Source organism: Pseudocercospora fijiensis, assembly GCF_000340215.1.
Source record: "Pseudocercospora fijiensis CIRAD86 unplaced genomic scaffold MYCFIscaffold_2, whole genome shotgun sequence".
Taxonomy (NCBI): Eukaryota; Fungi; Ascomycota; class Dothideomycetes; order Mycosphaerellales; family Mycosphaerellaceae; genus Pseudocercospora; species Pseudocercospora fijiensis.
This window is the reverse complement of record NW_006921533.1, coordinates 2549411-2576066: the sequence shown is the minus strand read 5'-3', so window position 1 is coordinate 2576066 and position 26656 is coordinate 2549411. Positions and strand designations below refer to the sequence as shown.

The following is a 26656-nucleotide window of genomic DNA, read 5'->3' as shown; positions in this document are numbered from 1 at the left end:
GGGCTTATAACTACTTAATATAACTAATGTATTAGAAGAAGGACTAATCTATGTAGAAACTTGATGTAACTAATGTATTGGAAGAAGGACTAATCTATGTAGAAGTCCGAAGATGAAGTGCAGCAGTTGCAGCCTCAGGCATCAGGCACGTGATGGACCCTGACACCTGGACACACACTCCAAGTCTTTCATCAATCCGAACTCCAAGATCACGGCTTTCGCAGGGTTCCCGTGTTTCTCTGTGGTCTCGTCGGTTATATCCGCAGTTTTTCGCTGTTTCCAATACCGAAAAGCGCCGGCATGTCTCGGGGACCTATATCATCTCCCCGCCTGTTCTAAGCAGATGGGCTCGCAATTGGAACTCGCAATCATTGTCAATCGGAGCGATCGCCGATATGAGACGAAGCGAACGAAAGTGAAAAGAGATGGTATTCCTGCTTCGAAAAGCCAATATGAGCTCTTTCAGAGACTTGTTCCCGCATCAAACGACTGTATTTGTATGAATGAATGTGCCGAAAGTCTGGATATCTTGCATCCAACTTCAAGTCATCTCCCGACATATTCCGACCTAATCCACCGATCTACCGGCCTGGCGAAGTTCCCCCTCTTGTCGAAGCTTTTTCATCCGCATCCTCCTTCTCAGCTGTAAAGCCTCGAGGTCGATAGCCATGATTTCGTCGTCGTCTTCGTAATTCGCCAACCCTGAACTTGCAGGTGGTATGCTGTTGACATGCTCACTGCGCTCCCGCTTGATGGCTCGCTCCTCTTCGTCGGCCAGAACCCCAATATCTCCTTTGCGTTTCTTGCTCCTCGGAATGTTTAGGACCAGTAAGCTTGATGAGCTTCGCTGCTGGACATCCCTTCTTCCAGCCACGGCTTGACCATTCCTCCCCGGCCTTTCGCGCTGAGTTGCGCGATTGGAGCTTTTGTGCTCTCTTTCCAAGTCTCGGTTCTTTACCGACATATGGGTTTCCTCTTCGAAAGTCTCGGATGGACCGCTAAACTGAGCAGTGCTCTCTTCATTATTGTTCTCGTTGTCTGCGTCTTCATCAAGCTCGTCCTCAGTCTCTCCGGTATGAACTGTTGCCGAGTGCCTTCGTCGTGGTTCCTCGTCAGGCGTTTCGGCATCAGACTGGTCCCGGAGCGTCATTCCACGACGGTAGACAGGATGGGCATTCGACTTCGCTCGGGTGCTTCGACGTCTAACAGCTCCATCGAAGACAAGAGTCGGATCATGAGCTGGTGGTGATTGGTTGACGGATTGAGCAGGATACTTTCTGCGCTCGATACCCATTTTTCGTGCCGATTGTATCGAATAACTTGTTCTATCCTGCTTGACTGGCCAGCTTTGAGTGATATTGCGATCAGTCTCGTTCAATGGCAACTCTGCAAGCGCGAACTTACCAGGTTCGCAGAAGGGTATCTGATCAAATATATGACGCTCCGAATCTTCTTCGCCTATCAATGTTCGTGAGATAAAGAATACTGCAATGCTGCACTTCTTCACGTTGAAGCTGTCTTTCCACCAGTCTGCAGCACGATCAAGCTTGACTACTGCTTAGCAGCTGCAGAAGCTGGACCGCTGCTGAAGTTTGATGCAGGTGTGAAGGAAGACTTAGAATATCCCAGTCTGCCTTCTCTCGTCACTCCAGACTTTGACATACAAGTTCAGACGGAGGCATTGACTCGCAATCATCCTTTTCGGTCAGAGTAGTAGTATTATTCTCGGAGTCGAGAATAGAGAACCATCCAAGACCCTGCCAGGCCAGGCATAGATGCAGCGATTCCGCTCCTTCAAGGGCCGGCAAGATTCAAAGCTTCTCAAAGTGGCCTCGTTGATTCGCAAGTGTGCAGCGGCAACTTCTGGCTGTGCGAACTCAATTCCTTGAAGGATGAGAGGCCTGGTCAACGCTACCGTTCTTCACGCATGTGGATGTTGCTAGCTCGCGGGCACCCTGCAACTGCCCTGTCCTCGCAATTAAATGGTAGGCTAATGGAAGACCTCAAACGGTGACCGGGGGGAAACAACCAGGGGTCGCTGACATAATGCTCGCACAAAACATGCACCACACCACTGCATGTTCTTATTAGAGTGACAGACATCAACGCTAGCCGCGATTACTAAGATAACTAGATACGCAATCGGCCGTGCCGTCTGCTAGAGAAGCCGTCTATATAGTAATACTAGACATAATAGTATAAGCCCGGTAAATACGAAAACAATACTATAGATACGTAAATTTTAGCTAGTATTATACAAACACTTAGGTAAATAACGGGACTAGCAATAATCGCGTAGAATAGCTAGTTTAGTACTTAGTAGCTAGCTAGTACCTCTAGTCGATATGCCGGCGCTATAGAGATTTATTATATCCTAGCCTTTATTATATTAATTATTACCGCCGCGCCTATTCGCGACTTTTCGCGTTATAATAGCGTCTATAAGTAATGCTATATATAAAAGCAATAGTTATAGAAAGGTAATAGAGTATATTAGATATAGGCCTAGTCTACTATAGGGAGACTATAAATACTAATAAGAACTTAATAGTAAGATTACCGCGACTATAGACAAAGGAGACTATACTAGTAGGTATATAAAATAGGCGATTTTATAGTAGAATACGTATAGATAGACTATCCGTTTCCTCCTCTTCTATTTATTACTTTAGCTTTAATCTACTACTAAATACTCTATCGTTTCTACTATTACTATATCTAATAACGCCTCTTTAAGCTAGTAATTGGCGCTAATCGCTATCTACTACCCTAGTAATCTAATAACTCTATTACTAGCTTACTATAACCTTAGTAAGTAGAAGCGTATAGAAGGTAGATATTAGTATAAGGCAATAGGAGACCGTTCTAACAGTAAGGTCTATACTATCGTTAAGTATACTTACTATAGCAATAAATAGATATTAAATAAGCGCGCTTAAATTATTAATTACTTAACGAAGTATAACTTCCTACTAGAGAGATTATAGCTAACCTATTAACGTTAGTTGCTACTAGAGGTAGTAGATACTAGATTACTAGTAGAAGAGGCCGAAGAGCCTTCTTTAAGTAATAGGGATATAGAGGAAATCGCCTGTATTCTATATAAGGAAATACTACTTATAAGGTTAGGTTTTATCTACGAAATAACTACTAATACGTACGAGAAGCTCTACGAGTTAGTTACTAAATAGGCATTTGCTTCTAGTAGCTACTAAATGCCCTACCTTCTAAAAATAAGTAAATACTAAAGAGGTTACGACTAGCTTTTAAGCTACCGACTCGCTAGTAGCCTAGATATATATACCTACTACGTATTTGTGTTAGAGGCTATACGTGATTAGTATGTAACTAGGCCGAGTGAAGCTAGGGTCCTAATGCCTTAGGCAGGGCTTGGCGCTTAGCGTTAGGCTAACTAGCCTACCTTCCTCCCTCTCCTCTTAGATCTCTATCGAATACTACACTAATTAACTACTACCCTATCTACCTGCTAACATAACCCTTCTTATATAGTATTCGATCTACCCTTTAAAGGTAGCAGCTAGATAGTCCTTATTTCAAGCTTTTAGCGGTATAGCTACGAAAACTATCGATTTAACTATATTACGCCCGAAGAACGGGACCTATACGTACTATTCTATCGAAACAACCGTACTAATTATTAAGCAAGGCCTTCTATACGGCCTATTACACCAAGTTAAGCATACTAGACCGATACCTACTAATTCCGCTATATCCGTATCTTAGGGGCCTATAATATATTATTAGTATTACCCCTTATTATAATAGCCGGTTTATTACGAAGCAACAACAACCGTGCTGCCGCTAGCAGCGCTAGTAACGACAACGCTAGTAGTACAGTACCTGCTAAAGTGCCTACTAAAGTGCCTACTAAAGCACCTACTAAAGTGCCTCCTGCTAAAGAGCCTGCTACTAGGCCTGCCGAAGAACCTATAGTTCTAGGCGATAATCTAGAATTGCCTATTAACGACATTCTTAACAACATTGTTAATCGACGATATAGCTAACTAGCCTTTAGCCCCTAGCTAGTAGCGAGACTCTAAGAAGCTACCTAGAATAGGCTCGCTACTCTACGCTAAGAACAACAGCTAAAGGAGAACCTCCTTGAAATCCGCCGCCTTTAGGAGGCCCTAACAACTAATACTAAGCCGATAGCAGGCCCTTCCTTACTATTAGTCCTAGTCTAGAAGAAGGATACTAAACTTAAGGACTACACTGTATTTAATAGCTCTAGTCGGAAGCAATACAATAACTATATTCGTAACTATAAGCTCAACTAGCGCAATGCACCGAGGGCGCTACTAGATAACTATTCCTTAGTTGTCTATACTATGTAGTATATTAATAGTAACCTAAAGCGTACGTAGGATAACCATTTCGACTCCCTTAACGACTAGACCGCTATTTAGTAGAAAACCTATAAGACTATTATGCTAGACACCCTTAGAAACCCTATACTAAGGCAACAACACGCCTAAGACTAATACCTACGTGCTAAACAAAAGGCCGACTAAACCTCTCGATCCTTCGAGGCCTATCTAAAGACCCTTAAGGACGATTTGCTACCTAAAACCGACTCTATCTAGATTTCCGAAATACGCCCTAAATTGCGATAGGAATTGGTCCTTAAATTGGACCGCCGCCGTGTGTTTAAACAGGCTAACCTAATACGCATTTAATTTATAGTCGAAGTGGAAATAGCCGAACGGGCTGTTTAACTCTAATAGCGACTAGAATCGAGGATCCGACTAGCTAGTACTAACCGCGGCAACCGTAGTGCCCGCGGAGGAAACCAAGGTTCTACCTAAAACAATAGTGCTAATAATAGGAACAGTAACGACCGTAGAAGAGGCCGTAGCCGACGGCTATATAGAGGAGGCCGTAATAGGGGCCGTAGAAGGGGCTCGTATCCTTATAACGCTAACCGCTTAACTAACAACAATAGCTACGGCAGTATTCTAACTAGATTGAAGTGCTTCAATTGTAATAGCACTAGCTATCTACTAGGCTAATACGACAAACCTAAGGATTAGGCCCGAATCGACCGTACTGCCGCTAAATACCGAAAGCACCTTTTAGCAGCTAACGCTACCCCTATAGGCTAACCTTCTTATTAGTCGAAAAAAGAATAAGCGCCGCACTAACTATTAGCCTTATACGGCGTAAGACTATCGACATTGTGCTAGCTATTATACGCACCTATCTCGTATCGGATACGTATAGAACTAATTATAAGACTAAGGTTATACTAGATCTAGGAAATTCAGTTAGTGCCCTTATTAGCTATCGCCTAGCTAAGCAATTAGACCTTCGACAACTGCCTAGGACTAACCTACTAACCCTTACTTAGTTTAATAACGCTCGGCACTTAACCTATAGAGCCTACTATATTTATATAGCCCTAAAGGACGACCTCGGCAATAAGCGCCTACTAAACTTTACTACCTACGCGGTAGACATAGATAGCCTCTCCTCCGATATTGTTATTAGCAACCCTGTTCTTAAGTACTACGCTATAGTTATAGACCTAGGCCTTCAATAGTAGCGATTTAGAATCGCTAGGAAAGAGGACATTAAATATATCGACATTAGCGAGTGTCCTAATAATATTAGGGTCCTGTTTATTAGCAACTTAATACCTACCTCCGCCTTAGCTAATCCTACTACCGACCTACTCGGTAGTAATAACGATGAACCTGTACCTCCTAATAGTATAGACCCTAATTAGCTCGCTCGTATACCCTAGACTATTAGGGAGACCTATATCGAGGTGTTTAAACACTACCTAGTATCGACATTGCCTATATTTAAAGAGACGGATTATAAGATTAACATTATAGAGGGCAAAGAGGTTCCTTTTAGTCCCCTCTATAACCTTAGTAAACGAGAGCTAGCTATATTGCGTAAGTACCTAGAGGAAAACCTAGCTAATAGTCGCATTCGATATAGTAATAGCCCTGCTAATGCCCCTATCCTGTTCGTACTAAAGAAGGATAGTAGCCTACGTCTCTATATCGATTATCGTAGGCTTAATACTATTACTATTAAAGATCGCTATCTACTTCCTCTTATTAATAAGACCCTCGATCGCCTTTCTAGTACCTACTACTACACTATATTAGACATTAAGGACGCCTATTACCGCATCTGTATTCGCAAGGGCGATAAATAGAAGACAGCCTTTCGTACTCGCTATAGCTATTTCGAGTACTTAGTTATACTATTTAGGCTAGCTAATACCCCTACTACATTCTAGTCCTATATCAATCGGGCCCTATTAGGCCTATTAGATTACCTCTATATAGTTTACCTAGATAACATCCTAGTTTATATATACTCCCCTAATATTGCGGAGTACTAGGCTACAGTCCGTAAGGTCCTCGACCGCCTACGAGCCTATAGACTATATTATAAACCTTCTAAATGCACCTTTGCTACTAAAGAGGTATTATTCCTTAGCTTCCTCGTATTAACTAAGAGTGTTAAGGCTAATCCTAATCGGATCAAAACCATTACTAAATAGCCTATTCCTACGTTAATTAAGGAGCTATAGTTATTCCTCGGCTTCGCTAATTTCTATCGTCGCTTTATTAAGGGCTATTTACGGCATGTAATGCCTCTAACTAAACTCACTAAAACCAAGGCTAACCTATCTAGAGAGTTTAAATAGACTAACAGAGCATAAGCCGCTTTTAACGGTCTAAAGCAACGCTTTACTAAAGTCCCCTTACTGCACTATTTCGTACTAAGTAAACTAATTCGCATTAAGACTAACGCTTCGCAGTTTGCTGTTTTAGCTATTATGTCTTAGCAGTCTAACAAAGACTATTATTAGCACCCGATTGCCTTCTTCTTAAGGAAGATAATTAATATAGAACGTCGCTACGAGACCTACGAGCAAGAGCTCTTAGCTATTATCGAGGCCTTTAAGTACTAGCGCTACTATCTCGATAGTGCCTAGTACACTATTTAGGTCTATACAGACTATAACAACCTCTGTAGAATTACGAAGGTTACTAGGGTTATAGGTCGATAGGCTAGATAGGCCGTCTACCTCGCTAGGTTTGATTTTGATATATTATATCGGCTAGGCGTAAGCAACCCTGCTAATAGCCTATCGAGGCGACCTAATTATAACGGCGAAACCCAATCTATTAATTCGTTATTTCTAACTCTATAGCACAAGATTGCTATAGACCTCGTAGTAAGGTAGGCGTAGGATAAGCGGCTTACCGGACTCCGCGACGGCTTAAAGCATATTAATGCTCTTGCTATATTAATAGTGCGTGTTAAGGATATAGATAGGAGAAGTTATAATAACTCCCTAGTCGACATCGCTATATACAGTAACAGCGATAGCACTAATGCAGTTAATCCGGCTGCTAGTACTACTAGATGCATATAGTACGTACTACGTAAGACAGCGAGGGTACTATTAAGCGAACTTGCAGACGGTAATAGCCGAGCATTTATAGATAAGCTGTTGCGTACTTAGCAGAGGGACGCCTTTGCTACGGCTCGTATAGATTAGCTTAGAAGTAGCCGCAAGACTAGATCTAGTAAGAATTGGTCGATTAATGCTAATAGCTATTTACGCTATAAGGACAGGCTCTATATCCCTACCGAGCATTCGATCCGATAAGAGCTTCTTAAGCGACACTATAATAGTAAGCTTGCCGGTTACTATAGTATAAAGAGGTCGTACGAGTTACTATCGCGTATATACTACTAGCTAAATAGTAAGCGGGATATAAAGGACTACGTAAATACGTGTGCCGTATGTTAACGAGTTAAAGCACTAAAGCACTTACTATTTAGCGAGTTGTCTTTACTCCCTATTCTAAAGAAGCCATTTGCTAAGCTTATAATAGATTTTATTATAGGCCTCCCGCCTGCTAAGCGTAGGAGTAGCAAGGATGTATATAATGCTATCCTAGTTGTCGTAGACCGATTCACTAAGGGCGCTCGTTATATCCCTGCTAGGAAGGATTGGATAGCTATTAACTTAGCTAAATTACTATAGAATAACATCTTCTATAGCTATTAGGGAACCCCTAAGGGGATAGTCTCTAACCGAGGCTCAACATTCACATCTTACTATTAGAGTGAGATTTGCCTATAGCTAAGACTCAAGCATCGCTTGTCTATAGCATTCTATCTATAAATAGATAGTTAGACCGAGAGGCAAAATGCTACCCTATAGCAGTACCTACGTAGTTATATTAACGAGAACCCTAACGACTAGGTCAACCTCCTATAGCCTATAGAATTCGTATACAACAATAGTGTATACTTATCTACCAAGGTTTTACTATATATAGCTATAATAGGCTAGAACGCCGCCTTACTATAAGATCTATTTACCTCGCTCGAGGCCGAGCGCAAGGAAAGGGAAGCGCGTTAAGTACTAATACCTAAGACGCTAGCGGCTATTAAGAGGGTTCAAAAGATACGAGAGGTTTACGCTAAGTTAGCTAACAAACTAGCAAAGGCCTAGGCATATTAGAAGGCCTACTATAACAAACACTATACGCTAATAACTTTCAAGCAAGGCGATATAGTTATACTAAGCACTAAGAACCTCCGTATCCGCAAACACCTATTACCTAATAGCAAAATAAGGCCTAAGCTTACACTAAGATACATTGGCCTATTCCGAATCCGAGAACCGAAGGGCAATAGCTAGGCCTATTAGTTATAGCTCCCACTATACTACACTATCTATAACACCTTCTATATCTCCTTCCTTAAACTGTACTACTACCGCGGAGACTCTAATAAAGAAGCCCCTACTAAACATAAAGAGATACTAGCTAACGGTAAAGAACTGTAGTCTATAGAACGTATCCTAAAGCACCGAACTAGGTAGGGCAAAAAGGAATACCTATTAAGATAGCAAGGCTATTTACCTAAATAGGACTCGTAGGAGGCTAAAGATTCCTTTAAGGATATAGCTAAGTTATTAAACGAGTATTAGACTAGCGTAAAGAACAAGAAGAAGGCTAAAAGCTCGTAATGTTACTAAGGCTTAGGAATAATACTACCCCCGGGGTGCTATTAGCTAGCTAATTAGAGGCCGGCAAACTAGGACAATAAGACTACACTACTATAGTAAACGCGCACCGAGTATTAATAAGCGCGCTATAACGCGTTAACTAATCGCATGCTCTTTCAAGGGCTCTACCTCTTTACTAATGCGCCCTATAGGGCCTCCTCCTAGTATTAGGTCCCCCTCTTATTTCTTTATCCTATCGAAGATAATAGTGTCGCGCTACGAGCTAGTAGTATACCGGCGGCCGGCGCGGCTATATTAGTAACAGTGTTGCGGAGTGTATTGCTATTTAAAAAAGGAAGGGCACAGCTATATTAGTAACAGTATTACCGAGTTATTGTTAGTTAAAGAAGGAAATTAGAAGCAAGGTAAAGTTAGCGCTAAGACGACTAGCGCCGCCGTTATTAACATTACCTGCTCGCTGCTATTGTCAACCTTACCTACACTACGAGCCTAAACTACTATACTAACTAAGTTAAAAGATTGAACCTATTAAAGGTTTGATTAAAACTTTAAGGCTAAGTTAAAACTTTAAGCCGCCTAAAAGATTAAGCGACTAATAGACTAACTAAGGGCAAAAACTATAGAGCTAAGCTAGCCGGGGTCGATCTTGCGGACAATAGGTTACTCCTCGATCTATCTAACCCTTTAAGCGAGGCGAACCTCTACTACTATACTTATAATAGCCTTTACCTATAGAAACTAGAAGAACTGAGTTTTTTAAAAAGATATAATTAGTTAACACTTAAAGGCTGCTAAACCTAACTAATTTAGGCTAGTGAAACTACGATAGTAAATAATAGTCCTTATAACAATAAGAACAACCCTCGGAACGGACAAACCCTCGGAGCGGACATTTCTAGGTCTTTTAGAGTAGACGTAGAGAACTCGGAACGACATTACTTAGAACGGAGGCAGTGCTACAATACCTCGTACGCCTACCTATTATAGTAGGGAAGGCGCGCTCGTATTATAATTAGTCGAGGGCCCTCAATTCTTGTAGCCTTATATCCCTTTACTTTATTATATACAAGGATAGCGTAGTTAGAGTTAGACATTGTATTAGAAGGTAAGGTTTAATATAGTTACATAATTAGGTAGTTAAGTGTTCAATTTAGCGCGGGCTAAGCAGCTTATTAGACTTGCTAAGTTAGCGGCAATAGAGGTCGTAGGACATAGACAGGCTACGAGGGCGCGGCCTTTAGAAGGGAAGCGTATGTTAGAGGCTATACGTAATTGGCATGTGACTAGGCCGAGTAAAGCTAGGGTCCTAATGCCTTAGGCAGGGCTTGGCGCTTAGCGTTAGGCCAACTAGCCTACCTTCCTCCCTCTCCTCTTAGATCTCTATCGAATACTATACTAATTAACTACTACCCTATCTACCTACTAACATAACCCTTCTCACAATTTGTAAGCGACTAAACAAGGAGATAATAGTAAAGGTTAATAAAATTACGTAGCTCTATATCGTAACTAATAGCTAGTCTAATCCCGCTTATCGCTTAGTTATTAATTATCTCGTAGTTACGCCTCGAGCGGCGTAGTTTATATAGTCTAGGCTTACCGGCGCTATTAGGAGTAATACTTAGTACTACGCTAAAGGCCTTATAGACGTTATTAAGCGCTTTCCGGTAGGCAAGACAGTTAGTATAGTTACTAATAATACGCTAGTAATAAAGGCGGCGACTAAAGAGGTATATTTCGAAAGCTAGAGATTAGGCTTGCCTCTTACGGATCGCGCTAACTAGCTAGCTAAGAAGCGCTAATAAGACTTAGTACGTCCGGTAGTATCTAGGGCTAGTTTAACCTAGTTAGAATAGGATATACCGCCTACTATACTTAGCTTCTAGTTTCTAACCTATACTGCTTTAATACTAGTATAACTACTATCTAACGTATTGTTTCTAATACTAAACCTACTATAGAGTGCTCTAAATATACTAATCTTGCCTTTAAGATACTATAGGACATTTCTAAGGGTAAAGTGCGGCATTTTAGGTTCCTAGAGATATCTACTAGTAAGCCGACCTATATTACTATAAAAGCGTCCTTATTAGTAAATACTAGATAGAAGAACTCTAAGCGTACTACGAGTACCGCCTACTAGTAGGAGCGAGCTCTACGTAGCGGCAGATATAGTTAGAGATATACGAGGTATACGAAGAGGACTAGTTTTAGCGTAATTTAAAAGAGTAAGTACTAAAGCCTAAATTTAACCTCTTATAGCTAACTTCTTCCTTCCTTAGCTACTCCGACCTTATAGAGCTATCCCTTAGAGTTGCTATCGTACTCGAGTTCGATAGACCTAAGCTACTATATATATATAGCAACTAGCGCTAGCTAATAAATATAGTAGTTAATAAAGCGCTAAACCTCGTCTTAAATAAGGAAAAAGAGGTCTATATCGAAATATACTAGGAGAAGCTATAAGTATAGGGCACTATATAGAATACTCTAGCGGACTAGTAATGCCTTTAGTTATTAGCCTATTATACTAATTACCTATCTCGCTAATATATCCGAGCGCTCCGATCCCGATAAATAGTTCCTTATTACTACTAACGAGGATCTTAGAAGTCCGATCCTTTACTCCTTTCCTCGTCGAGTACTATAGTAGCTAATAACTTATATCCGCTATCTATCCGGACTATAAAGAGTCGGCTAATAAGGTCTATATACGCGCTAGACAACTTCTAAATAATATCTTTATACTCTATAGCCGATAAGGTCTATTTAGTAGCCCTACTATATAGGTAGCTAGAAAGAGTCTAATACTATTATTATAGTAGTCTAGTAGCTTCTAAGACTCGTATTGTAAGCTTACTAGTCTCTATATACTAGCGTTGTCTCTATATCTAGTAGCTAGTACTACTAAGCGTAACTAGTCTACTTATAGCCCTATTTAGTTACTTAAGCGTACTAGGTTAAGCTGTAATATACTTAAGAAGTTAGTCTTCGTCTACTAGAACCTAAGAATTAAGTATCGACTAGATAGTAATAAGCCTATAGACGATAGTTATATAGACCTATAGGATATACTATAAGAGGTCTTTAAGCTATAAAGCGACTTAGAGTCTACTCGAGGCTATAGCGATAGTAATAGTAATACTATTAGCCTTACTATCGATAGTAATAGCTAGTAGGGCCTACTTTATATACCTAGAACATTACTATTTACGCTCTATATCTCTTATTTTCTTTGTCTAGGTAATTTGTATAGAATACGCTATATTAACTGCCCTATCTACTAGCTAGAATACGCTATAATAACTGCCCTACCTGCTAACCAATCCGCACCTCGTGTATGTCTATATAGTGTACACGGTGTTTATAAGTCCGGAAATTAAAAACACCGTGAGTCTGCAGTGGTGATGTCGATTATGCCGTCGGTTGAATCCGAAGCCACCCTCGAAGCAGACGAACAGGCGATGCAGAGGACACTACTGCACTCTCTCCCTACCACGTCTTGGCACTAGAATATTCTATCCAGACTTGCCAATTTTGTGTTCCTTGTCCCTGAAAGTACCTTGATCCATGCGCTTGGCTTTGAGCCTTTGACACAGGCGCCTTTCGAAGACGCTATTCTATTGAGTTAAATGATGACAGTGCTGGTGACCGAAGCGCTGCACGCCGTTCACACTCCATCATGCGCCGACGAATGCAAGCATACCTTCCCATTGGGGATCGCACGCCTAGACGACCGCCGTTAAGTATCTTTCTGGAACCGCTGTCCTGGGCCATCCTCCTCTGCCTAATGCTATTGATCATCATCATTGCCTTCTGGATTCATGGAAGTCTGGCTGGAAACGCCCCCGAAGACATTCTACAGTATATTGATCCCCTAATTGGAACAGGTCCCGGCGGCCATGTATTTGCAGGAGCAAGCTTACCTTTTGGCATGGCAAAGCCCGTTGCCGATGTCACTGGCACCGAGAAGATGGGAGGATTCGCTTTCGATCAGTCGCCCGTCGCGGGATTCTCGTCTTTACACGATTCTGGAACGGGAGGGAGTCCCAGCATGGGCAATTTCCCCATTTGGCTGCATCCATCTTGTCCAAATATCACGGAGTGTTACATGAGCCGATGGGACAGGGCAAAGGCATACGACCCGACGTGTGTCTACGCGTCCCCTGGCTACTTCACCATCACTCTCGAAAATGGCATCAGAGCAGAGATGACCGCAGGAGAGCGAGTATCCATCTTCCGTTTCTCCTTCAACGAAACCACATCGACCACGAATCCAGTACTGACCCTGGATGCATCTGATCTGCCTTCATCGGTTGGTGAGAGATCCGTGGCTATCGATCCTGAGACCGGACGAATCACTGCAGAAGGCCAGTTCAATCCATCTTTCGGCCAAGGCACGTACAAAGCCTATCAATGTGTGGATTTCAGGGGTGGCAAGCTCCAAGATTATGGAGTCTTCAACACGAGTGTGCTGCCTGGATACACGAACACGACCACGTCGGAGTCTATTCCTCAATATGCCGCACCACAGCAAGGCATCTATGCAAGACTTGCAGATGTTGACAGCAAAGATCATATCTACGTAAGAGTCGGGTTGTCATGGCTCAGCGTCGAACGTGCTTGCGAAAATGCCGAAAGAGAGATCCCCGACTGGAGCTTCAACCGCATTTTGGAACAAGCTCAAAAGGCTTGGAGAGCGAAACTGAAACCCATCACAATCGACTCGACTGGCGTGGACAGAAGCCATTTGCGAAACTTCTGGTCTGGTGTGTATCGAGCGTTTTTGAGTCCACAAGACTACACTGGCGAAAACCAACTGGGGTGGAATTCCACCGAACCATACTACGATTCGTGGTATTGTATTTGGGACACATTTCGCGGCGTCCACCCTCTCTACATGCTCATCGATACAGTCTCCCAATCACGCATGGTCAGATCACTACTCGACGTATATAAGAACTTGGGCTGGATGCCAGACTGTCGCATGTCCTTCTGCAAAGGCCTAACGCAAGGTGGCTCAAACGCCGACGTAGTCATTGTCGACTCGTTCGTGAAAAAGCTCAAAGGCGTAGACTGGAACCACGCCTACGAAGCCCTGATCAAAGACGCCGAAGTACAACCTAAGAACTGGGACGTCGAAGGCCGAGGCAGCCTCTCAAGCTGGAAAGAAAAAGGCTACATACCATTCCAAGACTCCGATTCCGGCGGCATGAACACACGCTCCATCTCACGAACCGTCGAATACGCCTACAACGACTTCTGCATCGCCCAGATGAGCAACGCTACCGACCGAAAGGAGGACTTCGAAAAATACTCTTCCCGAGCATCCAACTGGCAAAACGTCTTCAACCCGGATCTCGAATCAATGGGATTCAAAGGCTTCCCTCAACCACGCTACTCCAACGGCAAATTCGCCTTCCAAAACGCAACCCTCTGCAGCCCACTCAACAACCCCGACGGCTGCTACCTCAACCCCACAGGCCACGAAACATACGAAGGCTCCCCATGGCTCTACCTCTTCTTCACCCCAGGCGACATGGCATCCCTCATAACCCTCCTCGGCGGCCGCTCAGCCTTCCTATCCCGGCTAAACAAACTCCACAACTCGGGTGTCCTATACATGGGCGACGAACAAGCCTTCCTCACCGCCTTCCTCTACCACTACGCCGGCCGCCCCGCCCTTTCCTCGGCAAAAACCCACGAATACATCCCCTCCATGTTCAACAGCACCATTAACGGAATTCCGGGAAACGACGATAGCGGAGCGATGGGAACATTCGTTCTGTGGAGCATGTTAGGAGCATTTCCCAACGCGGGACAAAACGTATATTTCATCATCCCTCCGTATTTCCCCGAGATTTCCGTGAAGAATCCGCAGACGGGCAAGGTTGCGAGGATTCGGAATGTGAATTTCGATCCGACGTATCAGAGGATGTATATTCAGAGCGCGAAGTTGAATGGGAAGAGGTATACGAAGAATTGGATTGATCATAATTTCTTCCTGAACGGGGGCACGCTGGAATTGGTGTTAGGGGATAAGGAGAGTAGTTGGGGTACGAGGGAGGAAGATGTACCGCCGAGTTTGTCGACAGGATTGCATCTCGGATAGTCCCATAGCTTCCCTAAGAGCAGAGTCAGTGTACCACAGCACAGGACTTTGTTGATTGAGTCCTCGTCTATCCTACACTACAATGAATGTTTTTCCGAACAATGTGTTTGAGCATAATGCTCCGCCAAGAATCTTTGTACATGCCGTGCTTCGCTCTGCATCATCAGACATACCACCAACGAGAGACATCTTGAGCTTGTAAAAATGATCTCATCTCTTGCCACCACGCTTCTTAGCGGCAACAACTCTAAACATGCCATTGGCTTCCTCCTTAGCCTGTTCTTTCGAAGGACCCTTCTTGGCGACCTCGCTCCATCCACCAGCACTAGAACTAGCATTCGCCGGGCTTGATGTCTTTGGCATACTGTTATCGACGAGACCTTTGTCGGCCAGGCGCTTGCGGCGAATCCATTCTTCGGCGAAGTGGCGGGTGTCGATAGTCTCCGAGGATTGGTGAACAGCATCAACGAGCAGGTCCATCTCGAGAGGGTACTGAAGAAGCTCGGCGACAAAGGCCTCAGCTGTTTACAAAGTTAGCGAAGGGCATCGACGAGAAGCGATATTGTTTGACTTACCATTGAAGCTCTTCTTGAGGTCTGGCCGGAGCTCGTTGACAGCCCACTTCTTGAATTCTTCTTGTGCATTTACGGCGCCAGGCGTACCCAAGGTCGTGCTGCGAGATGTCATCTTACGCGCGGTTGGAGCTGCAACAGTAGGCACAACTCCTGAGCTTACTGCCCGGCTTGCTGGAGGCGCAGGCGCAGGAGTCTTGGTCTTCCCACTTGCGCCAACAGTAGTCCATGCACTGCCCCCAGCACTGGCTTGGACTGTTGTAGCAGAGACTTTGCCTGCGAGATTGGCATAGCTCTTGCCGCCTGCAGGGCTAGACACAACGTTCATAGCATTGGCGTGTGCCTGCAAAGCGGCAGCAGCGGCCTGTTTTCGCTTCCGAGCCTCTTCCTCCTTTTGAATCTGTGCCAACGTCTTGGATGATGTTGTGCCAGTCGACTTTGGCGCGGTCTTTGCCCAGGCAGCTGGTCCGGAGCCGGTGGGAGTAGCTGGAGATGGCGCACCCCAGGTCGCGGACGCAGGAATACCTGGCTGGATTGGAACAGCCTGCGCTTGTGCTTCCAGTTCTCGCTCGTGCTGAAGCTGAGCACGCTTGGCAGCAAGAGCCATCTTTTCCTGCTCGGCAGCTTTCTTCGCCTCAGCCTCCTGAATCTCCTTGAGAGATGGACCTTTGGGAGCTTCAGCTGGTTCCTTGGCCCAGGGAGCAATTGTAGCACTTGGAGTGTCTAGCGAAGGTGTTTGGGAGGCATCACGTGCATCAGTTTGCAGCTGATCTGCAACGGATGCTCTACCAGTGCGCTGAGCGGAAGGCGCTGGCAGTGGTGATTGAGATAGTGCTGGAGGTGGGAATGGCAGAGGGAAGCCAGGCTGTTGTGGAGCTGGAGAATGCTTAGCGGAAGCAGCCTTCTGAACCTGCTCGGTCAAAGACAGCGGTTCTTGCGCACGTTGCTGCTCTGCGTGCGCCGATGGTACTGGAGAGCCAACGCTGCTTTCAGTCGCAGATGTATCGTGTTGAGCGGGAGAGATGATTGACTTTTCCTGTATCTGATGTTGAGCCTGTTGCAACGCTTCGTTTTGCAGCTGGTGGAAGTGCTGAAGTCGCTCCGCTGAAGCTTGAGCATCTTGCTGGTCGTTCGATTCTTGTCGTGCGTCATGTTCGGCTTGCTCCTGTTGCAAGCGATTACGGTCATGCAGCATCTGCTGAACCTTGCCTTCATGCGCATCCAGCTGTGGCTGCTGCTGGCCTTGTTGGCCCGGGAATGGCTGGCCTGGAGCACCGAATTGACCTGTCTGCTGTCGAGTACCTAGATCCATACGGTCCATCATGCTTGGAATCTCTTCCTCGCGAATGTGACCAAGTGATGGCGCCCCGACCGCGCCCAAGGCGCTTCCTTGAGGCTGACGGAAGGAATTATCAAAGAATCCCTGCGGCTGCTGACCTTGTCCGGCTGAGGTTGGTCCTTGGATGGGGCTTGGTTGGTAGCCAGCAGCTGGACTTGTGATGCTTCCAAAGCTTGGCTGAGACTGCAGACTATGAGCGCTGCTATGGTGATGCAGCTGACCACCAGGAACCATGCCAGGGTGACCTCCGCTTTGCATCTGCATTCGCTGCGCAATCTGAGCTTGGGCGAGATGCTCTTTCTGACGAGCCATCAGATACTGCTCCTCTTGCTTCCTACGCTCGAGGGCATTCTGCTGATCCGCAGTCAAGGTGGTGCCGAAGCTTGGGAAGCTGGATGCGAAAGGTGGTTGTGCAGAGCCAGAAGATCCAATCGAACCAGGCCATGCACCAGGGCCACTTGGAGCAGTCTGTCCGTGCGGAATGCCAATCTGCGGGACAAGGAAAGGCTCACGAGAGTTCCCAATTCTCCTAATAAGCTGCGCGAGAGGCTCGTAATCGAGATCCTCGTACTTCTTCACCAGAAGTTCTGGGGAGAAGAATCCTGCCTTGTACCAGTCATGCATCTCTAAGCCAGACCATGGACCTTGGGTCTGGCCTTGAGGGTCCTTGTAGATCCATCGCATACGATCTGGCATGACCATCGTCTTTTGCTGTGGCGCAGGAGGGAGATTCGACGCAGAACTGCCAGGGGGCTGATTTTGGCCGGTCGTTTGAGGCTGCTCCTGCTGACGCTGAAGCTCGTTTGGATCATGTTGACCCTTTGCTGCAAGATCATTGAAGCCTTGATTTGCGAAGGGACTTTCAGTCGAGCGACCAAATTCGCCCAGCCCACCGAAAGGTTGCGCAGCTTTTTCGTTGCTTCCATCTCGATTTTGATGCTGCATCTGCTCCTGCATTTGAGGCGGAAACATGCTGGCCATTCTGCTGCCACCGAATGATCCACCTTGCGGACTCATCAATCCAGCACCACCAAGTCCAGCAAGTCCCGGTGACTGCAAATCCAACATCTGATTGGAAAAGATGCCTCCTCCAAAAGCGTTAGACAGACCAGCAGTTTGTCTGCTTGGCGTCCCAAGACCACCTTGCGACACAGGCCATCCCGCTGATCCTGGCATGTTGGGAATGCTACCGAGACCACTGAGTCCTCCAAGGCCGGAAAAAGCGCGATGAGGACCAACGCTAGAGGTCTGGCTGCGGTCGCTGGCTGGGCCTTGAACGTGAGCACGACCAAGATTCGGAAGCGCGGTGATTCCTCCCAGACCTCCAAGTTGCTGACCTGGGTCTACGTTGAATTGCCCAAGACCGGGCAAGTGGCTGTTCTGCAAGTCATTGCCCTCGCTTCCGGTATCTTCGGTCGAACGATCGATGCCATGTTGTTCTGGTGACTGGTATGGATTGGTGGTGGTCGGACTCATGGGATCATTGGCTCCCTCTGGCTGCAGACCAACACGCTGATGTGCAGGAGTCTGGTGAAATGCTTCCCTGGCAGGATGGAATCCTTGTCCGAACGCGTGGGTGCTGTCGGAAGTCATGCCAAAGGCGCCGAATCCGAAATCGTCATGTGTGCCTTGGCGACTAGGGGTCCCGTAGCCGCGATACCCTTGTCGTTGGTGTGGAGGGCTTATATCCGCATCAGCAGCAAGTGCAGCACTTCCAGTAGGCAAGTCCTCCTCAGTTTCGTCCAAAAAGTCGTTGGCCGGGTCCATGCGATCTCCAGGCCGCCACGACTCATTCTCATTGACTCTTGCCAGACTAGACATACTCGTCTTCCTTTCGACAGTCTTCATCCCGCTTTCCTCCCCGTCTTTACTCATGACATTCTTGAACCTGCTCTCAGACCTCCCACTGCCAAGTCCAGGCCTCTTGTCAGTGGGTGTTCCAGGCTGTCCAATGTTGCTTCCCAGACCGAAGTTGCCAAATGAGCCCATGGGTGACAAGCCAGCGCTTTGTGGGCCAGATGTCCACGGCGAAGCCGGTGCAGGGAATTGGGCAGAAAGAGGGCCAATCTGGTGCCGTTTTAGCGTCCCGAAAGGTGTCCCTGCTGACCCTTTCTCCTCGCCGTCCTTGTCTTCAGGCTTGTTCAGGTCGGTGCGCCTGCGGAGGAGCGAGGGTGGGGGCGAAGTAGCGCGTCCATCGTCGCGGTGGAAGCCACCAGGAGAAGAAACATTGTTCTGCGGAAATGGATACGAATCACTGGTGTCCCGACGTCGCGCGCCACCACGAGACACATTTGGCGACAGAGGTCCAAAAGCTCCAGGAGTCGTCGCACTGTTCGAGATACTAATCTTACGTCCAGGCATGCCGTTTGAATGATTTTCCTTACTTGCAGGCTTTATGGGCGTGTTGACAGAAGTTGTAAAGTACTTGAGCGCGTGTCAGTGGCATGCCCTGATACCGAGGCGTAGAATCTCGAGTGTTCCAAACTTACCTCTCTTTCCTCGTCGTCCATTTCTTGCATTCCAAGAGGCTCATGAGAAGTATCTCTGTCCCAGCAGACGTCCGGACCAGGCGGAGGGTCTCGAGTGTACTCGTTCCGGCCCCAGCTCGCTGAGCCCCCATTTGCCATGTCTGGATTGAAGCCACCCACAAACAGCTCTGACAGCCCGTCAGACAGGCCTCCGTCTAGCGACTGCTGGACTCTGAACGATTCGAAGAGCTGATCTTTGTTATATCGCGTGTCAGGAAGGGTGCCGTTCCGATGTGGCGGGACATAGCGGGGAGCAGGAGGGCCGTCGTGCTGCTGGACAGTGGAGGGAGTGGCGGTTGCGCCAGATGGTCTACGGAATGTCTGTGTCGCGCCGTTCATTCTACGTGACCTTTTCACATGCATATATTAGCCTAGGCCCCATTGTGCACAATACAGATCCCCCATGGCGCATATTCCATGCTTCCAGCACTTTTGCGCCTCCCAGCGCCTCCTGCTGCATGAGCTCCATCTCCGACACTACTCACCAGTCGCTGGCAGCGTCACGTGTAGGACCTTGCGAATTGCTGTTACTGTTGCCGGCAGCAGCCGAGGCGAATGTAGAGGGAGCCATTGGAGGGAGACGAGGTGCAAGAAGAAGGAGGAGGTTGGAGGCAGGACGACGTGGTCTGCTTCTTCGTTGCGGTGGAAATGCGAGCCTCGATGCGCAAACAGTCCCTGATGGATACGGGACCGCGGAGATGGAGGAATACGATTATGATGCGACGGTGTGGTTGTGCGGGTGGGCGTGTTGGTGGCCTTGCAATGCTCGCGCGAACTCGAGTGTCGAAAAGGCAAGGCCATGGCAACATGGCATGGCCCGTCGAAAAGCTCGGCTCGGGCCTCTCCGTATTCCAGAGTATTCGCGTTCGGTTCCTGCATAAGACCTTCACCACCACACGTACAGCATCATGGTATGCCCCGCCCTGCCCTGCCTCACCACAATGCGCATTTTGCATGCCGACGGCGCGCTTGAAGACCTCGAAACACGCTTGGCATTGGAGGCAACGCGTGGAAAAGGTTGTCGGCAGCGGCATCACGGAGCAAAAGCGGCCTGCCGAGACATATCCTCACAGTGCACATCATCGTTCAGCCGTTCAGGAGAGCACACGGCCGACAAGTCGTGGTCATATCACAGAAAATCTTCCTGCCGACGAGAAGGAGTGTCCGGAGAATGCGAACAGCAGGCCATACGCTTTCTGACCTCCACTGGAAGCCATATGGTCTATATCTTGTGCACCTGGTAAGTTATTACGGCCGGACCATGAGCACCGGTACGCCTCCAGCAGACATTGTCGTTGATGCGCACTCACAGCCTGCCCGACCGTGCCGCTCTATACACGCTTCTGGCTGATTGAATGGATTGAAGCGCGAAGACACATGCTTTACGCGTACGTGGAACGCCGAGCACGAGAATTGCACAGCGATTCGTCTACATCCTGCCGGGTGGTCGCGCCAAATTGTTTGCTCCTCGCGACGCTTGTGACGATGCGCTCTGTTTTTCGTGGCCAATCCGCGCAGAGACAGGCAACACCGCATCGCAGTCCCGAGCTGCTCACTGGACTAGCAGTCACAATGGTGCACATAAAGTAGCACAAGTTGCTTGACAGACGTCAGCGTTCAGTCCCGACTCCGCAGCGTTTCGTCACTATGTATGTGCTGCGAAGCGATCGCCACTTTAAAAGCTCCGCAATGGTCTGCCTTCATTCTGACACCACACTCTAACCCGATGTTTGGGCGCCTTGCCACGCAGTATCACCTTCCAGCAATTCGCCAAGGCTTCTTGCTCTGACGGCATACCAGCATAAAAGGTCAATTGCTGTTTGCTTTGGTGTCAGGCGAACACACAACACGCCCGCCACTATGAATCCCTTTATGCAAGACTCAATCATGTCTAGCACGGGCATGCCCACTTTGGGGAGGAGAGCAAAAGGCTTCGGTATTTACTTTCAACCCCAAGACCTGCACTGACTTCAACAATCAATGCAACCCGATCTTCTTTCCAAATCTACGACCTCAATCACTCCCAGCACACATCTGACTGAGAAACAGGAGCATCGCCATTTGGACCAGGGGGAGCAGTCCCGGTACATCAAATGAACTTCCTCATGGGCGGCATGGGTCGACATGGAATGTACAACACACCCTTCGGTGCCGGGGCCTACCCTCATCCTCGAGCCCCATTCCCACTTGGCTACACCGCCGCACCCATGATGCCAATGTCCATGGGTCCGTACATGATGGGAGATGGAGGAATGGACAGCTTCATGCCCTCGCCCTTCGGCAGCTCAATGCGTGGTGCAGGCATGAACAGCTATCCTCCATTCCCGATGTCCGGGATGGGAGGTTTTGGCGGCGCACCAACTTTACTTGACGAACTGGATGACTCGGACGACAGTGGCGTATGGGATGGAGACGACGATGTGGAAACCTTTTCTGGGCCTTTTGACATCTTTTACCGAGCTAACAGGAGGGCGAAAAGAAGACATAAAGGTGAGTCTCATCCCCTCGACTATTGTACACCGACTACTCCCTTGCTGAGTGTCTTTTCCTCTCTCCCATCAGGCTGCTTCCTGAACTTCCATTGCGGTCTTGGCTGGAGACGTCGTGATGATAGCTGGAGACCGACGTGGGGTTGGCGTTGAGACAATGCTAATGCTGTCGAATGTACAGGCTGCGGCATGTTCGACATGTCCATCATGATGCCACCAACGATGGGAATGCACGGAATGGGGATGGGAATGCACGGAATGGGAATGGGTATGGGTATGGGCATGCCTCCTATAGGATGCATGTGAGCACACTCATGGGAATTCCGGGCGCTTTGATTTCGGTGGACCAAAAATTTGCGAGACGAACTCGAGACTGCAGCTGTATATTTTCCTCCTAAAGCAGCATCGACGCTCGTCGTCATCATTATCTTCCGCATATGAGCATGACTGTCGGCAAACCATTGCGTCTCTCGGCTCGGGGCAGAAGTACTGGCATTTGCGAGCCAGGTTTGTAAATGTATGATTAATTGTTAGATAGTCTCAAAGACGACAGTATGCACAAGTGTCAGCGTTTATTTCCCAACCCATTGCTCTCGCGATAGGCCATAGAGCTCAAGTGCCTAGTTTGATATTTCATATCGAATGGTATCAGATTTCAGCTCAACAACATAGACTAAGAGGCCCCTTCCCTCACCTTAAATTCAACCCACGGTCCCTCATTCCGACTCATAAACCAATCCTGTAATTGATACTCATACCTCTGCCTCTTCCCACTCCTCACCTCTTTTCTGATCTCCCGACTAACAAACTGCTCCTCAGCCAACCTCATCTCAAACTCCCAAACAATTTTTGCAATCGAAATCATCAATTCCATATACACAAGCGGCTTGCCCAAACAAGCTCTATGCCCGATTGAGAAGGGGTTATAAACTGCCAGTAAAGCTTCCTTACTTTGCGCATGCGGCTTGCCATCCGAGGGAAGCCAGCGGGATGGATCGAAAAGGAAGGGAGATGCGATGTAATCCTGATGATGGTGGATAGCGTAGATGGGGACTCCAACATCGATTCCTGCTGGCAAGGCGAGGTTTAAGGAGGGGATTTCTAGTCCTCCCGGTAGAACTTCTCGTGGTAGGAGTCCTCCTACTGCTGGTGTCATGCGCATGGTCTCGTCGATGCAAGCGCGGAGGTAAGTGCAGGATTGCAGCTTGGGACCCATACGGATTTCCGAGGAAGACTCAAAGGTTGTGAGGATTTCGCGTTGAAGTTTTTGGAGGGTGTGAGGGTTGTGAAGGAGGTAGTAGAGGACTGCTGAGAGGGTGCTATGGGGAGATGCGTTAGTGGCTGCGGATGGATAAGAGCGGATGGGTGTGGGATCTTACGTTGATGTAGTGTCGGATCCGGCGACGATTAAGGTGTTACCTTCCATCCATAATTCTGGCATTGGCATGCCTTCGCCTGTTTCGGGATCTTTGGCAGTCATTAGGAAGGAGAAGATGTCTCTACGTCCGGTATCGCGTGAAGGAGAACCAGGTTGACCAAAGCTTTGCTCCTTGGTTCGCTCCATCACTTGTTTCTTGCCGAAGGCGAGATACTGGCAGCGGTCGAGGAACAGGCCGCGGAGAAGTGGTAGCCATTTCTCCAGACCGGTATACAGCAACGCTGGCATCGCAGCAACGACATAATTTCTCCTCGCCGCTCGTCCAAGCAGGAATATGCCTCGCCTGTTCTCTGGCTTCTCTCCAAGCGTGCCAAAAGAACGTCCGAACACTAGCTCGCCCATAATGTCGAAGACCAGCCAGTTACACCATGCCGCCATGTCCAGAGGCGCACTCCACCGCGTCTTCTCGCCATCTGATCTGGTAATGGCAGCCTGAAGACGGGTTACGAGGTTGTCGGTAAGTGCAACCACATATTCCTCGAATCCCTTTAGGGCCGAATCCGAGAATGCTTGGCCCATAATTCTTCGCTTTCGCGCATGGTGGCCTTTCTCGGTAGCAAGCAGAGTGCTGATTGCGGTAGGAGCCGCTCGAAAGCACTTGTAGAACACGGATTTCTGCACGTTTGCGCCATGAGCATAGATGACTTTGAGGGCCGCCGGATCATTGATCGAGAGCGAGTTGGGGGAGAAGCGGACTACGGTTCCATATTTCTGGTGGAGGTGGTAGAAGAGGATGTGCTTGTCTCCCACATATGCGTGGTACACATCATACCATTGAGTGAGCTTTCCGAGGAGCGGGCCAGGATACTTGGCGAGTGGATGGAAGTGAAGCTGATAGATCACATACGCGGTGAGAACTGCAAGCATCGCGCCGCAGAGGGCCACTGCCGATATGCATTGGTAGGAGCTCGCGCATGTGTGAATGTGAAGGTGTGGTCGGAGCTCCATCGCTTGTCTTGTCATGTGCGCCAGCCGGGCCGGCAGTGTCTCCAAAGGTTCCATCTTGGTCAGTGGCAAGCAGCAAGCAACGTGCAGAAAGCGACAACGGGGCGGGAAGGAGGAGAGCCTGCGTCTTGGTTTTATTTTATTACAGCAGACACAATGACTTCCGGATTTGCCTACCAGGAATCGCACGCCACCCACGGCCCACGGCGGAGCCTGTCAGCCTGAGCGGGAGCTTACAGTACAGTACAGTACATCACGTGTCGCGAAAAGAAGCACGGTTTCGTGCTGCGACTGTGTTTGCTCGTGTCATCTCAGATCTGGTGCGAGTTCTGATTCGGTGCCGCAATTGGTCTCGGTCCCGACAGAACGTTCCGTCAGCGTCAAGCGAATGCCTGCGTGGTGCTGGGCGTGAAGGAGGAGCAGAACGAGGTAGCCCGGACAAAGCGGCTTGCACTGCGGCGTCTGCAGGCAGGATGGCATGGCGGCTTTCGTGCTGCGTGGTGTCTCAAGTTCCGTGCAGCTTGGAGGCTGATATTCTAGGGGGCGTGGTGGACTCTTAAAGTACGCACTGGCTTCGGCTCTCCTCAACAGGCTCCGGACGATGACCTGACGTTGATATTCACACGTCCGAATGCGATCCGGCTGTGTCTTGGTTCCCATTCATCACATTGATGTGCGAAGCAGACTTCATGCTGTACTGCTAGAACTCAGCATGAAAACGACCTTGAGGCAGTGCGCTCGGGACCGACGAGATGTTGACACTGCTCAGCTCAAGACATGGGCAACCATGCCGCGTTGACAGCTTCCGAGCATCCTTCGGACTTGAACAAGAGCCGAGTTACCAAACTCGAATGCGGACACCCAAACCAGTATAGGGGAAGCTGTGTAGGAAGAGCTGCTGTGAGAGTGTCAAGAGCATCGTCGATATACGGGCTATGGAGACGAGATGATTACAGTATGTCGAGAATTTGCGTCGTCAGGTCTTGCAACAAGGACATGACCAGCCGTTCTGCACGATACAATTATCAATCTGATCCGTGAAATGCTGAGCAGGTAGCTCGATTTATCCTGGATGTCAGGTGTTTTAGCTGAACCTAAAGCGGAGTTATAGACACAGCCTTTTACTAGTGATTACTAGGCAATAAGCCACCCGCAGCCCTCTGGTTTAGTAGCGTTTAGAACTACTCGGCGTAGTAACGATTTAGGTTAAGAAGGGCGCCTCTCTCGAGCCTATCGGTTAACTATCGTAGAAGCGGCAATTTAACTATTATAGAAGCGGCAATTTTGCAGTAGAAGAGACTATTATATAGACTAAGAGTTGTTGTTATAGAATTGCTATAGAATTACCGCCTTCTACGACTATAGCGGAAGGCTTACTCTTACTAATTACTATCTCTTCGACCTCGTTATTATTATTACTTAGTACGTAGTCTACAAGTTGTTATTAACTTACTACTACTAGCGGTTAACTAGCGGTTACTATATATCCTTACGCCTCTTAATTCTCGTCTAATTCGCTCGTTACTAGGTAAGTTATTAACGGCGTTGTCTTCTAAGTCGTCTATTGTCTAGCTAGTTAGTCGCCTAGCCGCTCGTTCGTAATCCTCGTCTCTTATATAGCTTATTATCGTATCTATAGTGTCCTAGTCTACGTTATAGAAGATAAGAAGCTCCTTAAAGGACGAGAGGCCGGAATCGGTAAAGCAACGGTCGTCTATAGCAATGCTATTAATCTCGCGAATACCGTATATAAAGACCTATAATAGCTTACCCTAATGCTAGTAGTTAGTTAAATAGTAAGTACCTAGCAGCGTAGGTAGACCTCGTACTAGCGGTATTATATCTCCTATTAAATCTACCTCTTCTATATTATCTAAATTAAGCGGTTATAAGGACTATGTTTCTAGTACTATCTCGCGGCGTAGAAGGCGCGGAATTAGCCTCGGAGTAAGGTTACCTAGCGGCGGAGGTAATAAGAACACAGGTTAGCGAATAGGTAACGATTAAACGCGCCGTTTTAATAGTAACGGTCGGAGGGTTATATTAGTATAGACGTAATAAGTTTCCGGCGTGCCTAGCGGTAGCAATCGAGTTAGTATAGTAGGTTTAGAAGGTAGTTAAGTCGTCTATTAGCGCTCGGTCTCGCCTATAAATTGGACCTCCTATAGATTAGCGATAAAATAGTTAATATTTAGTACG

At 47.2% G+C, this 26656-nt stretch overlaps 6 protein-coding genes across 6 annotated transcripts; 3 read left to right on the top strand and 3 right to left on the bottom strand.

The window, feature by feature from the left end:
- Window positions 1-374: 374 nt before the first annotated feature.
- Window positions 375-2103, bottom strand: MYCFIDRAFT_171686 (uncharacterized protein; the record flags this gene model as incomplete). Its single annotated transcript, XM_007925112.1, has 8 exons — window positions 375-539; window positions 578-1551; window positions 1581-1653; window positions 1675-1685; window positions 1747-1919; window positions 1955-1966; window positions 2010-2049; window positions 2076-2103. The coding sequence occupies 8 exons, from the start codon at window positions 2101-2103 to the stop codon at window positions 375-377; spliced, it is 1476 nt and encodes a 491-aa protein (XP_007923303.1).
- An 8183-nt stretch (window positions 2104-10286) lies between these two features.
- Window positions 10287-15146, top strand: MYCFIDRAFT_206624 (glycoside hydrolase family 92 protein; the record flags this gene model as incomplete). The annotated part of the gene is made up of 4 exons (XM_007925111.1): window positions 10287-10313; window positions 12430-12443; window positions 12473-12573; window positions 12622-15146. 4 exons carry the CDS (start codon window positions 10287-10289, stop codon window positions 15144-15146), a joined length of 2667 nt encoding a protein of 888 aa, XP_007923302.1.
- Window positions 15147-15178: 32 nt separating this feature from the next.
- MYCFIDRAFT_202277 (uncharacterized protein) lies at window positions 15179-20319 on the bottom strand. The gene is made up of 4 exons (XM_007925110.1): window positions 20071-20319; window positions 19547-19934; window positions 15722-19481; window positions 15179-15667 (listed from the first exon to the last, which is right to left on the bottom strand). The coding sequence occupies exons 1-4, from the start codon at window positions 20154-20156 to the stop codon at window positions 15357-15359; spliced, it is 4545 nt and encodes a 1514-aa protein (XP_007923301.1). The 5' UTR covers window positions 20157-20319; the 3' UTR covers window positions 15179-15356.
- A 207-nt stretch (window positions 20320-20526) lies between these two features.
- Window positions 20527-22597, top strand: MYCFIDRAFT_171683 (uncharacterized protein; the record flags this gene model as incomplete). Its single annotated transcript, XM_007925109.1, has 11 exons — window positions 20527-20593; window positions 20614-20908; window positions 20952-21086; window positions 21127-21160; window positions 21193-21226; window positions 21250-21334; window positions 21361-21393; window positions 21421-21521; window positions 21629-22211; window positions 22256-22415; window positions 22454-22597. The coding sequence occupies 11 exons, from the start codon at window positions 20527-20529 to the stop codon at window positions 22595-22597; spliced, it is 1671 nt and encodes a 556-aa protein (XP_007923300.1).
- Window positions 22598-22622: 25 nt separating this feature from the next.
- MYCFIDRAFT_52785 (uncharacterized protein) lies at window positions 22623-24394 on the bottom strand. Its single transcript, XM_007924374.1, has 2 exons — window positions 23454-24394; window positions 22623-23393 (listed from the first exon to the last, which is right to left on the bottom strand). The coding sequence occupies exons 1-2, from the start codon at window positions 24377-24379 to the stop codon at window positions 22748-22750; spliced, it is 1572 nt and encodes a 523-aa protein (XP_007922565.1). The 5' UTR covers window positions 24380-24394; the 3' UTR covers window positions 22623-22747.
- Window positions 24395-24404: 10 nt separating this feature from the next.
- Window positions 24405-25498, top strand: MYCFIDRAFT_171681 (uncharacterized protein; the record flags this gene model as incomplete). The annotated part of the gene is made up of 11 exons (XM_007925108.1): window positions 24405-24412; window positions 24443-24522; window positions 24552-24582; window positions 24638-24739; window positions 24773-24865; window positions 24926-24971; window positions 24998-25101; window positions 25139-25251; window positions 25291-25340; window positions 25374-25432; window positions 25462-25498. The coding sequence occupies 11 exons, from the start codon at window positions 24405-24407 to the stop codon at window positions 25496-25498; spliced, it is 723 nt and encodes a 240-aa protein (XP_007923299.1).
- Between the last annotated feature and the right edge of the window lie 1158 nt (window positions 25499-26656).